Consider the following 15,709-nt stretch of genomic DNA (forward strand, 5'->3'; position numbering starts at 1 on the left):
GGGGGGGCAGGATGTTTACAACACTCATTTCCATCAAATTTTCACAGATCGATCCCTAATGCGCCATCATTCTGCCCAAGACACTTGCAGGTTCCAACAGGCAGCCGTTTGGTATATCCGCTGCGGGCACTTTATGGTGCCATGGGATGTGATCGTAAACTGGGACAGAAATCATATTCTCCAGATAAAAAGTGAAGGGGGAATACAAATAAATCAACAGTCGATATAATTCTGTAAAAAAAATTATGTGTGGCTTGTGATTGCCACAGTAGCATGATTTAAATGTGAGGTGGAATGTTTTTCCCCCTTTCACTTCTTTTAAAGTAAGTCAAGTCACTTATTTTGTGCCATGAGGCAAACAATGTTGAGGTTGAATTCTAACACAAAGCAAAATGCAAGTGAAAGCTTTTAGAAGAAAAGTACTTATATAAACATTGATGTCATGAAGTAAAACATTTTTGACTGAACCTTGTAACACTGAGAAAGAAATCACACTCTTTACAAAAATTTGAAATTTCCTCTGGTTATTGAATTAGCACATACCATACTGTAACCACGGAAAACATTTCAACTAAAATTCCACACAGTGGGAAATAATGACCACCTAAAAATACTTTCCTGTTAAGTTTTTGTCCTTACCCTCAGTCAGAGTCTTGCACACAAAGAGGGGAAAAAACGAACCAATTGTGTGGGCAGAACATACGGTTCAGCCTTAATAGGTTGACATACAATGTCAACCCCAGTTTAACGTTTATACCTTTGTGTGGGGATAGCAGGCTATATGGTTAAATGGCTACAGTACATTGCAGTTGTCCATAGCTGCCCCCACATCAGGCTGTCAGAGAGGTGATTACAGTACTGAGGACGTCATGCTAATCAGAGCACTTACAAGGCCTGCTGTGGAGACTGGGGCTCAATGGCCCTCTGCTTTCATCCATCAATACAAATTGATGGTTGGGCCRCGTAGGCCTCTGGCAAATTATGGACAGTTGACCACTCACAGAAAATCGGGGTACTTTTTGGAACATACCCAGCTTCTTACAAAAAAATGTTGTCCATCGACCTAATCTGCACTTAGTATACATCCAAAAAAGACACTGGGAGACCTTTCACCTTTCAGCAGGACAATACCCTAAAACACAAGGCCAAATATACACTGGAGTTGTTTACCAAGACGACATTGAATGTTCCTGAGTAGCCTAGTTACAGTTTTGAACTAAAATCGCCTTGAAAATCTATGTCAAGACTTGAAAATGCCAGTCTAGCAATGATCAACAACCAACTTGACAGAGCTTGAAGAATAAAAAWAAAAAAGTGCAAATATTATTCAATCCAGGTGTGCAAAGCTCTTAGAGACTTATCCAGAAAAACTAACAGATGTAATCGCTGCCAAAGGTGATTCTAACATGTATTGACTGATGGGCGTTAATTTGATTAATTTTATTTCACCTTTATTTAACCAGGTAGGCAACTTGAGAACAACTTCTCATTTACAACTGCGACCTGGCCAAGATAAAGCAAAGCAGTTCGACACATATAACAACACAGAGTTACACATGYAGTAAACCAAACACAGTCAATAATACAGTAGAAAATAAGTATATATACAATGTGAACAAATGAGGTGAGATAAGGGAGGTAAAGGCAATACATAGGCCATGGTGGCAAAGTAAATACAATATAGCAATTAAAACACTGTAATGGTAGATTTGACAGTAGATGAGTGTGCAAAGTAGTAGTTGTTTGGGCTATTTATAGATGGGCTATGTACAGGTGCAGTGATCTGTGAGCTGCTCTGACAGCTGGTGCTTAAAGCTAGTGAGGGAGATAAGTGTTTCCAGTTTCAGAGATTTTTGTAGTTCGTTCCAGTCATTGGCAGCAGAGAACTGGAAGGAGAGGCGGCTAAAGGAGGAATTGGCTTTGGGGGTGACAAGTGAGATATACCTGCTGGAACGCGTGCTACGTGTGGGTGCAGCTATGGTGACCAGCGAGCAGAGATAAGGCGGGACTTTACCTAGCAGGGTCTTGTAGATGACCTGGAGCCAGTGGGTACGGCGACGAGTATGAAGCGAGGGCCAGCTAATGAGAACGTACAGGTCGCAGTGGTGGGTAGTATTTGGGGCTCCGACAAAACGGATGGCACTGTGATAGACTGCATCCAATTTGTTGAGTAAGGTGTTGGAGGCTATTTTGTAAATGACATCGCCAAAGTCGAGGATCGGTAAGCTGGTCAGTTTTACAAGGGTATGTTTGGCAGCATGAGTGAAGGATGCTTTGTTGCGAAATAGGAAGCCAATTCTAGATTTAACTTTGGATTGGAGATGTTTTATGTGAGTCTGGAAGGAGAGTTTACAGTCTAACCAGACACCTAGGTATTTGTAGTTGTCTACATATTCTAAGTCAGAACCGTCCAGAGTAGTGATGCTGGAAGGGCGGGCCGGTGCAGGCAGCGATCGGTTGAAGAGCATGCATTTAGTTTTACTTGTATTTAAGAGCAGTTGGAGGCCAGGGAAGGAGAGTTGTATGGCATTGAAGCTCGTCTGGAGGGTTGTTAACACAGTGTCCAAAGAAGGGCCAGAAGTATACAGAATGGTGTTGTCTGCGTAGAGGTGGATCAGAGACTCACCAGCAGCAAGAGCGACATCATTGATATATACAGAGAAGAGAGTCGGCCCAAGAATTTAACCCTGTGGCACCCCCATAGAGACTGCCAGAGGCCCGGACAACAGGCCCTCAGATTTGACACACTGAACTCRGTCGTAGAAGTAGTTGGTGAACCAGGCGAGGCAATCATTTGAGAAACCAAGGCTGTTGAGTCTGCCGATGAGGATGTGGTGATTGACAGAGTCCAAAGCCTTGGCCAGGTCAATGAATACGGCTGCACAGTATTGTTTCTTATCGATGGTGGTTAAAATATCGTTTAGAACCTTGAGGGTGGCTGAGGTGCACCCATGACCAGCTCTGAAACCAGATTGCATAGCGGAGAATGTACGATGGGATTCGAAATGGTCGGTGATCTGTTTGTTAACTTGGCTTTCGAAGACCTTAGAAAGGCAGGGTAGGATAGATATAGGTCTGTAGCAGTTTGGGTCAAGAGTGTCCCTCCCTTTGAAGAGGGGGATGACCGCAGCTGCTTTCCAATCTTTGGGAATCTCAGACGACACGAAAGAGAGGTTGAACAGGTTAGTAATAGGGGTTGCAACAAATTCGGCAGATAATTTTAGAAAGAAAGGGTCCAGATTGTCTAGCCCGGCTGATTTGTGGGGGTCCAGATTTTGCAGCTCTTTCAGAACATCAGCTGACTGGATTTGGGAGAAGGAGAAATGGGGAAGMCTTGGGRGAGTTGCTGTGGGGGGTGCAGTGCTGTTGACCGGGGTAGGGGTGGCCAGGTGGAAAGCATGGCCAGCCGTAGAAAAATGCTTATTGAAATTCTCAATTATAGTGGATTTATCGGTGGTGACAGAGTTTCCTATCCTCAGTGCAGTGGGCAGCTGGGATGACGTGCTCTTATTCTCCATGGACTTTACAATGTCCCAGAACTTTTTTGAGTTTGTGTTGCAGGAAGCACATTTCTGCTTGAAAAAGCTAGCCTTGGCTTTTCTAACTGCCTGTGTATATTGGTTTCTAACTTCTCTAAAAAGTTGCATTTCACGGGGACTGTTCGATGCTAATGCAGAACGCCACAGGATGTTTTTGTATTGGTTAAGGGCAGTCAGGTCTGGAGAGAACCAAGGGCTATATCTGTTCCTGGTTCTACATTTCTTGAATGGGACATGCTTATTTAAGATGGTGAGGAAGGCATTTAAAAAAAAATAACCAGGCATCCTCTACTGACGGGATGAGGTCGATAGCCTTCCAAGGATACCTGGGCCAGGTCGATTAGAAAGGCCTGCTCGCTGAAGTGTTTCAGGGAGCGTTTGATAGTGATGAGTGGAGGTCGTTTGACCGCTGACCCATTACGGATGCAGGCAATGAGGCAGTGATCGCTGAGATCTTGGTTTAAAACAGCAGAGGTGTATTTAGAGGGCAAGTTGGTTAGGATGATATCTATGAGGGTGCCCGTGTTTACAGCTTTGGAGTTGTACCTGGTAGGTTCATTGATAATTTGTGTGAGATTGAGGGCATCAAGCTTAGATTGTAGGATGGCCGGGGTGTTAAGCATGTCACAGTTTAGTCACCTAGCAGCACGAGCTCTGAAGATAGATGGGGGGCAATCAGTTCACATATGGTATCCAGAGCACAGCTGGGGGCAGACGGTGGTCTATAGCAGGCGGCAACGGTGAGAGATTTGTTTTTAGAGAGGTGGATTTTTAAAAGTAGAAGTTCAAATTGTTTGGGTACAGACCTGGATAGTAGGACAGAACTCTGCAGGCTATCTCTGCAGTAGATTGCAACACCGCCRCCTTTGGCCGTTCTATCTTGTCTGAAAATGTTGTAGTTATGGATGGAGATTTCAGAGATATTGGTGGTCTTCCTAAGCCAGGATTCAGACACGGCTAAGACATCTGGGTTGGCAGAGTGTACTAAAGCAGTGAATAAAACAAACTTAGGGAGGAGGCTTCTAATGTTAACTTGCATGAAACCAAGGCTTTTACGGTTACAGAAGTCGTCAAAAGAGAGCGCCTGGGGAAATAGGAGTGGAGCTAGGCACTGCAGGGCCTGGATTCACCTCTACATCACCAGAGGAACAGAGGAGGAGTAGGATAAGGGTACGGCTAAAAGCCATGAGAATTGGACGTCTAGGACATCCGGAACGAAGAGTAAAAGGAGCAGGTTTCTGGGGGCGATAAAATAGATTCAAGGTATAGTGTACAGACAAAGGTATGGTAGGATGTGAATACAGTGGAGGTAAAACTAGGCATTGAGTGATGATGAAAGAGAGATATTGTCTCTAGAAACATCATTGAAACCAGGTGATGTCATCGCATGTGTGGGTGGTGGAACTGAAGGGTTGGATAAGGTATAATGAGCAGGGCTAGAGGCTCTACAGTGAAATAAGCCAATAAACACTAACCAGAACAGCAATAATACTTATGTACATTTGATATTTATGGGGTATTGTGTGTAGATGAGAGAGAAATAAAAGCAATTTAATACATTTTCAATTCAGGTCGTAACAACAAAATGTGGAATAAATCAAGGGGTATGAATACTTTCTGAAGGCACTGTAAGTGTGTCACAGTGTTGGAAGGGCAATGGGAGAACAGATGTACATGTAGCTATAAGTGGTCAATTTAAAAGGATGTGCCTCCCCTTGAAGCGGATTATAGAAAATAACCCTCAAACCTCATGCACTTTGTTTTCCACTGAACACAACCTTTAATTCACCTTTCTTAGACTTCACAATTTGCTAAATCTACTGTGGGATCTAAGGACACTTTACGGCTGAATCCTGATCCCCTGAATTGCATTCTAAACATGCCTTTCAGCAGGAAAAGAGAGAGACCGAATCAACATTTACAATAATAGTTTGTGCCAGCTGCTGCCGAGCTCTAGCTTAATGATGGTATTTTGCTTTTAGCTGAGATTCATATCCTTTTAAGTGATCTCTCTCTTAATGCAGACGACATTTGCTAAACAAATCTCAAGCCAGCACTTGCGATAACTCCAATGAGAGGATTATGGTATAAATCTTTAAGCGAGCAGTGCAGTCAGGGCAGTCACGGGAATCTGCCATGCTCCCAACCCCCCATTCTATATCGCTTTTCCACAACGAGTGAAAATTGACAGATGTACTGTATTCGATTACCAGCTTTTCCCCACAATAACGTAATAACATGATCTTATTAGAGCCTGGTCGTACAACATAGATGAACAACAACTCATAATACTCTTGGAGGGAAAAGGTGAAAGTGTGGCCCTTCCGGAACTACCAATTGCAATTTTCAGTTGTGACAGTACAGAGAAAAGGTTGGCTATCATTGAAAATTGAACAAACAAGTTGAGATAAACAAAAAGAAAAAACTCCGCTGTGACACCCTGTGCTGGTGCAATTATCTTAACCGAGCTAGCTGCGACAGACTAGCCCTGATGTCACCAAGCCACAAGCCAGTAGGCTCACAGAGTGAACTCAGCATCAGCCCCCTGACAGCTCTTTAAAAAGAATACACTGCTCTCCTCCGGGTGAGGAGAAAATACTGACATGTTCACAGCACAGGCTGAGGATGACAGCCAATGGAATAAAAAACACTCACATCGGATATATCCAAATTGTTGGTTCATCTTGTTTACTCCATTTTGATTTGAGGAACTGAGGAGTTTCATCAGCAATCCAAGTCATACTGAGATAAAGTTAACTGGAAGTTAATTTAACCAAAATGTCGCCATAAACAGTCAGTAAATACAGAGAGTACTAAATGTCTCTGAAATCTGAAATACAACGAACCCAACTCAATGTCTAGAGCACTGAGGTTACCTTTCAGAGGCTGAATGCTGGGTAGCGCTTTGGACCAGCAGGTCTTGGCTAGAGGAGGAGAGGGAAGGAGAGGAGCTCTGTGGTCTAGGAGGGGGTGGCAGATGGACCTAGAGAAGGGTTTCCTGTCTGCTGGAGCCTCACATGGAGACATGCAGGGACAGAATCAGGGACGGACGGCCAGGCAGAGACTGCAGCTGGGCTGGAGCCTGCATTAAGCATGCATGAGCTGCTCAAATGACCATGATGTCAGCAACTCCTGCCCTACCAGCTGGTATAGGTTGTGTGTGTGTGCGCGTGCGTGTGTGTGTGAGTGTGGGGGGGATCATAAATAAAAAAATTCTACCCCTTTCTCTAAAAAACAGAAAAATACAATCCATTGATTATAATTTCAACATACACGCAACCCACGCAGACATGTCTCAGGAACATCAAAACACACACACACACACACACACACAGACACAGACACAGACACAGACACAGACACAGACACAGACATAGACATAGACATAGACATAGACATAGACATAGACATAGACATAGACATAGACACAGACACAGACACAGACAAAAACACCCCTCTCTCTTGCCAGGCACCCACTCATCACARKACCCACCMGBMGGGGGGGGGGGGGGGGGTATTTGCTGTTCTCTTATCACTTCACCTGTCACAGAGAGGCCTGGCTAGGAGAGGAGGAGAGGCATTCTGCAGGGGATCTACACCCCCCTCCCTCCCATCTCCCATCTGCATTTATTCCGCTGATCATTACCACAGCAGTCAGAGTAAACACTGTCAGAAAGAAATACCACAATTGATACAAATGTGACGAGAGAAAAGCCTTTTATTTCCTTGGGAGCAGCCCGGGAGACGTCGTTCATCATGTCTATGGGGGGAGATGTGTGCCGAAATGTTTGCCTTTAAAGAAAGATGCAGTAACCTGTTTTCAGGGCTCCGATGTGATGTGCAGTGCTGCGAAGGCTCTCGCTCTCTTCCAGGATGGCCCATTAGAAGCAATATATTCTGGCTTCAGACTCCCTCCCATGATTCCTCGCCGGGCGGTTCATAGGAGGTGCATCCCTCTCAGTTGAAGAGTAATCTCTCAGCTTTGAGCGATCAATTTCAATCTATCATTTCACCCGCTGCATGCCGGCAGAGGAGCAATCTCCATAAACGGCCATTACGCCGTACTTTACTTTAATACGGCAGAGAGCCCCGACAATACTGAGGTAAGGAGCTTCAGGAAAATGGAAACATGTTTTGAGGTAGATACTAACACACTCCCTTATTAACGCTGATTGTTTCCGTATMCAGATCAATGGCCGGGGCCAAATCAGAGCAATTGCACTTGGAGAGGTCGAGCCTGAAGCATGATGAGAGGGAGGGTAGAGACCTGTGGTGAGGGTAGATGTTCACCCTGGTAGGAACGGGAAGCAAATTCCTGACCGAGTCATCAAACCGCCAAACCAGGGGTAGGATATCTACCAGAATAAGGCACCAACACTGACCACAACGGAAGAGCAAACGGGTCTTTCAAATGGGCCCAGTGTGGCTCTAATCACGTTAATCATCTTAAGACTGTGTCATTAACACTGATTAAATGACTCTAATGGATGTATTGCATAGCTCTGCTCCGGCTGGAAAAAGCCCTCTGTGCAAGAATTCAATTTAACTCAATGTAGCACAGTCAGCACCTTCCAACAGGTCAAATACGGACCATTAATGATAATACCTGTTATTTCTACTCGACAGGAGGGCTGTATTCACATACACACACAGTCAAAGCTCTGAACAAAGGAGAGACATTCTAGCTCTTTGTCAGGCTGTGCCTTAGAAGAGCCTCCTTGTCATTTGTTTCCTTCAGTGCAGAGAAGTGCTGAGAGCAGCGCCGTGGTCATTCCTCTGGATCGCACACGCGGGGGTCATAATCATCACACCTCACGACGCAGATGGAAATATTCAGGGCTAAACAAAGACCTCAATGCTTGATTTGCCCCCCATTCCGATCTTCTGCCGGCCATCTATAGGTTCAGAAGTAGTCAGAGCGTCAGGAATGAGTCCGCGTTGGGCCAAAACATGTGCGGCAGGGGGGTTGGCAGCGTTGACGAGAGTAAATGGAACAACCTTGACAAGAAATGCCAGCCCCCAGCCCTCAGCCCTCCCCCACAACGCCCCCCTTCCCTATATACACACACACACACACATTTGAACAAACCAACCCCCACCCACACCAAGTGTACACAACAAGGAGTGCTACAGGAACTGGCTTGCCCTCTCTCACACTCCTAGTGACTCACACTCCTTTAAGTCCTCAGTTGTCACTCCATTAATTAAAAGAGGCTCACACACAGACACACATCTCTAGCATGGAAAAGCCTACCAGTCTGAGCCCTAATTGTTTCAACAGTCTTGATTGGTTAAATCCACACACCAATTTGGTCTTGAGCTAAAGAGTAAACACCTGCTTGTGAATAAATCACTTGGGTCCTACAGGCCCCTCAGTGCCATTTCAGCCCAGACCCCCTCCATGACACCATAGTTCCTCTAAGATCCCCCTTAAAGACAAGTCGAGTTGACGGCTGAGGGTTCTGGACAGCAGCTAAGACCATGTAGATCAGTGCCCTTACCCCAGGACAAAGAGGAGACCGCATGTTTACTTTCAAAATGTCAGCTGCAGCATTACAAAACAGTGTCTACTGGAGTAAAACGTCTCATATCCACGGCAATTCGTCTGAACTGTCTGAAGAGACACACAAATAAATAGTCTATTGACACATGTAAATCATGCACATACGACTGCTTCACCAATGTGTGCTCAGCTGCTACATTCTGTTCAACGTTTTTCCAATCCCCAGAGAGTATGTCATCTCATCTCTAACATTTCATTAAACATTAATTCTGACACGTTTAATCAGTCCTAATTCATTTATTTCAATGCACATTCCAGAAGTGAAGAACTATCATAAATGCGAAATCACATGATTCAAATTTAGTAAGAGACCAATATTTACACACCATGACCAGGTGTCTGGGGTCATCCCTCCAATCAAAGGTGACAAATACACCAATCCAGGGCTTCACGGTGATGTGGATTTGGAGAAATGCGGACAAAGGTCAAATGAGCAGCAGCCTCAGAGAGAGAGAGAGAGCGAGGGAGAGAGAGAGAGGAGAGAGAGGAGAGAGAAACAGGCAGAGAAAAACAGACAGAGAGAGAAAAAGACAGAGAGAGTGAGAGAGAGGATAGAGAGAAACAGACAGAGAAACAGACAGAGAAAAACAGACAGAGAGAGCGAGAGAGAGAGAGAGAGCGCGAGAGAGCGAAGGAAGAAGAGACATGCCGGCACTGGTCCTAGCGCTTCATTAGCTTCTCCCCTCTGATATCAGAGGCTATTAATTATAACGCTCTGCTCTCTCAAATGATGCCTAATCCCCTGCGTGTACAGACTTATTTACAGGCTAAGATGTCTAAGCTTGCTCCGGCCTCTGCAGGGGATCGGGGATGGGGCGGACTGGGGCTGCCAGGTCTCTATGAAGGGATCTATTCAGACAAGGCCTTTCCCAGCACACCCTTTGGGAGACAACAGCTCAGTGGGAGACACAAAATGTCGTTCAGCAGGGGAGGAACAATGGGATGATGATCCCTGGCCTACGATTAAAAATAACTTGTTTTACCTGAATGTGGTCAACTTTGAGTAGGCTGACATTGCAAATATTGGCAATTGAGTTATGAATCATCACTGAAACATATACACAATTGATGGGCGAATGAACTGAGGATGAATGCATTCTGATGCCTTTTAAGAAATCGTATTGATGGAATAAATGCAAAATCTACATGTGTGCAGTTCTGTAACTACAGTTTGAAGAGACTACATGTGTAATGACTACTTGTGACCAACAGAGGCAGCCAACTATAATGAAACAAAGACAAGCGCACACCTGTGGCCAAACCTTTTTCATCCTACTCACTCACTCACTCACTCACTCACTGACTCACTCACTCACTCACTCACTCACTCACTCACGTCACTAATAGCTCACGCCAATGTAAGTACACCTACTTTACAAAAAAAAATACTTTAGCAAATCAACCATTTCATAACCGTTACACAGTGATGCTTATGTTTCTATTTCATCTCTCACTAATACTACCGTTCTGGTAGTACAGCGTAGTGTCCTCACTGAGGCATATGGAAACACAGGTGTCCAATTACACTAGCCATTGTCAGCATGACAGCATGTCAGAAGGCCTTTACAACTCTAGCTCTGGCACCACTGGCAAAGGATACTACGAAACCAAATATCTGATTAGAATAATAAGCATCACCCACTTAAAATTCCCTATCACTCCAAGATGACACGTGTTGACAAGAGTACTGAATCATTCATTCCTTCCAATTAGTGACATGACAGGCCACGGGTTTCATTAACCATACAGAGAGAAAAGGAGGCAGCAAAAATGCAAATGAAATACTTACAAATACGGCATTGGCAGAGAAAGAAAGGGAGGCGAGCTTATTGAATCAAATCCCATTGCAAAAAGGCGGATAAATAAAGTATCTGAAGAGCGAAAGGAAGGAGAGAGAGGGAGAGGCGGCGAGGGGAGAGAGAGTACACTAGCTACTACATGGTAATTTGATATCCACAAAGTATCTGGCACCGAATCTAGTCCAACGTCTTTAGCTTTCAAAGTCTCCGCTCTCATCAATCAACATGCATTCTGAATATTTCAAATCCGTTTTTAGTCATTTACAGCCAATGTAGCCATCTCGCATGGTGGACCTGGCGTGCCTCCAGCGTTGTGAAAAAACAACAACTCTGAACATTGCTGGGGAAATAAAAACCTGCCTCCACTTACGTTACAGGCTGCAGCAACGACAGCAGCAGCTATTAGCAGGACTCTGAGGATAAAGAACCGGGCTATCACCCTTGCTCCTGTGTTACAGCCTTTCAGAGGTATGGCTCGGGGCAGTTTGGGTTGTCACCCAGAAATTCCTCACTGAGAACCCATACTTAGGGGTGGGAGGTTTGGGTTGTCAGGCCGGCTTTAGATGGCGCAGAGTGATATGCAGCTATCCTACCGGGCCCCTCTGGCGTACACAGCCACACACATTGCATTTGTGCCACAGTCTCCACTCCTGAGTCCCGGTCAAGACCGATAAATCAGTGGCCTAGCCTAGCCGCCTTCCCCAAAGTCTTAGACAAAGATCCACGGTCCAGCTCCACTCGACCCCATTGCTAAGACAAGGCCTCATTACCAGTGCAGAAACGACCACTGTCTCGCGTGTGTATGTGCGTGCAAGCATGCATGTGTGTTTGAAGACCCCATCCCGGGTTGAGGAACACAAGGGCAGAGCGGGGCTGTAGGTCTTCCTGCCCATCTCCTCCTTAACCATCCATTCTCATTACAGAACTGGCTACTTGAGAGCCTTTCTTATCAGCTGTAAATCTGACTGCGAGGAAGGTGTAATGATCTTCAGTGACTTGCTATCACTCCCTAATTTACACCAGGGGAAAAAAGGTATTGACCTGTGAAATGAACCACCATTTCTCGTCATGTTGCATGACCATGCATGATGACATTATACAATACAATTAGCTTAGCAGTTTTATTGTCCAAAACGGAGCAAAATGAATTGGCCGTAAAGAAGGAAAACATAATAAACAAGAAATAAATTCAATGATCCAGCTGACATTTGGAGAKCTACTGTATGTATTTGCCTACTTTCACGATTAGACGCATCACAATCAACATGGCATTTGAAAAATGTGAATATGCGCAAATTAATCCCTATTTATATGGAATCAGTTCATTGCCCATGCCCTCTCAATAATAATAATTTTAATAATTAAACTTCTATAATTTATAGTCTTTAATATCCTTTTCCGGACCCTGACTAATTTGAGAATCTAATTGCAAGCGTTGAAGAAAATTACAATTCCTTATAGGCTTAAAGATCATCAAGCCCCAACAAAGTCCAGTGAACCAGTGAACAAGAGAATAGGTCCATCTCCATATCAGTGCTACAGAGGCCTTGGTCCGTATGTATCAAATGTAGGAGAGCTGATCTAGGATCAACCCCCCACTGTCCATGTAATCTTATTTATTGTGATCTAAAAGTCTAAACTGATCCTAAATCAGCACCCCTACTCTGAGACGTTTCATACAAACGGACCCAGATYGATAGGTAATGGAGCGATGTAGTGGCTCTGTGTACCTGATACTCGTTGGGCCAGAAGGTACTGACGGCCAGCTCAGCGCGGAGCCATTCCTTCCCGGTGTAGCTGGTCACATTCCAAATGGGATTAGCCATGGGACCTTTGTTGACCTTCACCAGGATGTTCAGCGTCCCGGGGCTGGAGCCATCTTGGGTGTACAATAAGTAGTTGAAGTCAATACAGTGGGTGTCGTTTTCCTTCATTACTGGCAGCTGGATGCGGGCCTTCTCTCCGGCGTCGTGCTGGGAGGAGTCCACCATCATGTAGGAACCTGAGGAGGGATAGAAGAGAAGGAGAAGAGAATAGAAGAGGAGAGGAGAAGAAGAGAGGAGAAGAGGGGCATTAGAGAACATGGCGATAAGAGGGGCCTAGAGTCAGACTCTCAGCAGCTAAGGTTCTCCACTCCACTGTAAGTGCTCCAATGTTTCTTAGTAACACATTTTTGGGTAAAGACCAAACAAATAGAAATGCTTCAAATAAATGACATTTTAATCAGCTTCGATACAGTTAGATCCAATAAATGAAAAATAATATGATAATTTGGGGAAAATTGCCATGTGGAGTTCAGTGCAGGTCATTTAGTGTTGATTTAACAAACAAATATCAAATTAAATTCCTATTGGAATCTTTATTATGCATGATTTAAATCCATTTTGCTCATGTGTTATCCCCTTAAGCAAGACATCAGGCCTAGCCAAAGCCTCATTTCACAACCATTTGTCACAAAATCAGTACATCTGTTCACCATTTTCAGGCCTGCCAAAACAATGACTCCAATTTAACTACAGTTCTGATGATTCATATTGTACAACAACTCTGAACCATCGTTGTGTACTCAGCTCCAAGCAAAGAAGAAGTTCTAAGAAATCTTTTAGGAACCCATCTGGCTGTGTTTATGTGTGCTGAGTTTTTAATGGAGAGGATTCGCTGTGAAGTGGGTGATATTTTCAAGGTGGTCAAATACAACGAAACCTTTGGAGTGCAACAGTATACATTTTCTTGACTTGTGGTACTTGTGGCTATTCGTAAATTGCATTTACGAATAGCTAATTGTTGAAATGTATATATTTCCAGACCTTTGAAATGGTCTGTGTTCAAAGGCGAGTCTTTGTCCTTGGGAACAAAGGGAGTATGTCTGTTGGAGGTTTGTTTCAGGAAAAAGATACAAAAAAAGCCTCCCCAAAACTAAGGAAGTTCACCCTTCCCAATGTCCCGCTCCCTGCCCCTCCTGACAGACCGTTCCAGCAGGGCCAGGCAGTGTATTTTTCACCCTCCCCCGCTAACCCCTCCTCCCACCTCCCTGACGAACCGTTCCAAGCCAGGCAGTGTGTTTCTCATCAAGGTACAAAATAAACATGAGGCCTCAACAAAAAAAACGTGTCTGTTTCTCTCTCATGCATTACTTCTTTACGAGAGCAAGATCATCAAGCTTTCACGCAAAAAACTAAAGAAACGGAAAGAGAGCTAGAGCCAAAAGCTGTTGGCAATTCTATTACACACCACTATGAGTTTATTTATTTATTTCACTTCCCCACTAAAGCTCAAACAAAGGACATCCAAAGATGAACAAAATCCAGACTTCTTTTTTTCCTATTAAAAATCCTTTGACTTTTTTTCAGAGAGGGAAATAATCGTACAGCAATAATAAAAATGGGAGAGATGGGAACTGTTTGCTCAACAGTATTTGAAATCAGCTTCGATTCATGTGGACTGAAAACAAACAAACCTTTCTTCTGTTTATGCCTCCAAATTCCAACGTTACCCTGATAGCCTGCTATCTCTCTGAATCACACAGCCAGCCTCAAAGCACGATCCTCCTTTCAGACACGGACAGGTTTGAAAACTGCCCATCATATTAACAACATACTGTACATGTGCACTCCTTACATTCTGCATGTGCTCAATTACGTGCACTTAATATATGAACTCAGTTAGCCTACATGTATTTATTTCCCAACCCCGCACTCTCAATAAGGTGGAAGGTGTGTTTAGAGCAACAATTACCAATTGTGCGCCGCCTTATGGGACTCCCGATCACGGCTGGTTGTGCTACAGCCCAGGCTCGAACCAGGGTCTGTAGTGATGCCTCTAGCACTGAGATGCAGTGCCTTAGACTGCTGCGCCACTTGGGAAACACCTCAGGGAACCAATTTCTGCCCATTTCATAGCCACTGGTCTCCAATCTGCATCACAAAGACTATTTCCCAGAGAATGTGAGCAGCTTTTACCCCTATGGCCCTTCCTCGTTGTGATAATTGTTGGTTAAACACCTGTTTATCAAACCAGGTCCTAAACGACCTGGCGATCGGGGTCAGGAATAATGCGGCTATGTGAAATGACCAGATGGGGATTCACTGTATCATATTACTCATGAATGGCCTCTTGTGTCTCAATGCAAATTGGTAAGGGTCTCGGTCGTGTAAATATGTTGTCTGTTTTATGATTGATTCCATATTCGATGTCGGGAGAACCACTTAGGCCCCTTAGAATGGCATTTTGACTTGAGGTATGATATCCATGACAAACCAAGATCAAGCAAGGGTTCGTTTTTCTCCAATGTGTCTCACCAAAGGCTAAATCTGTTAAATCCATCAATGACATCAAGGCCAGAACCCTTCTCAGATTCATAAGCAGTGTTTTAGGATGCAGCTGGGTCCACTCTTAAACCACGGCTGAAAACACCAGAAACCAGGCCTCCGCTCAACTACCGCTTTACGACAGATTACAAATGTACCCCAAAAAACCAACAACCTGCAATTAAGGTCGGGCCAAACCCTGGTGTTAAGTTSAGTACAGTGGTGCATGGCCACAAAACACTGGCTTCTCTACAGTGTTTGGGGAGCAAGTGCCACAGACTAGTGCTGTGGTGGTATTCCTCTGCAGAGCTCCAGAACATTGGATCTGATAAAGCCCTTGGCCTGGGGAACAGGGGAAGGCCTAAGCCTGTTATCTCACTCAGAGCTCCAATCCTCAGGGCTCTCCCTTTCTCTCACGAACCCAGCCTGCCCTGCTATCAGTCTACATCAACATGGGCCAGATAAACTAGGCTGAAATATGAGATTCTCAAAATGCAGGGG

At 44.5% G+C, this 15,709-nt stretch overlaps 1 protein-coding gene across 16 annotated transcripts in view; it reads right to left on the reverse strand.

The window, feature by feature from the left end:
* Positions 1 to 15,709, reverse strand: part of LOC111973477 (receptor-type tyrosine-protein phosphatase kappa) — a 163,195-nt gene that overhangs the window by 89,807 nt on the left and 57,679 nt on the right. For all 16 annotated transcript variants that reach the window (XM_024000851.2, XM_070446492.1, XM_024000850.2 and 13 more), the window contains exon 3: positions 12,632 to 12,903. In XM_024000851.2, the coding sequence (XP_023856619.1) occupies positions 12,632 to 12,903 (272 nt within the window). The remainder of the gene's footprint in view (positions 1 to 12,631; positions 12,904 to 15,709) is intronic.

This window comes from Salvelinus sp. IW2-2015, linkage group LG14 (assembly GCF_002910315.2).
Source record: "Salvelinus sp. IW2-2015 linkage group LG14, ASM291031v2, whole genome shotgun sequence".
Taxonomy (NCBI): domain Eukaryota; kingdom Metazoa; phylum Chordata; class Actinopteri; order Salmoniformes; family Salmonidae; genus Salvelinus; species Salvelinus sp. IW2-2015.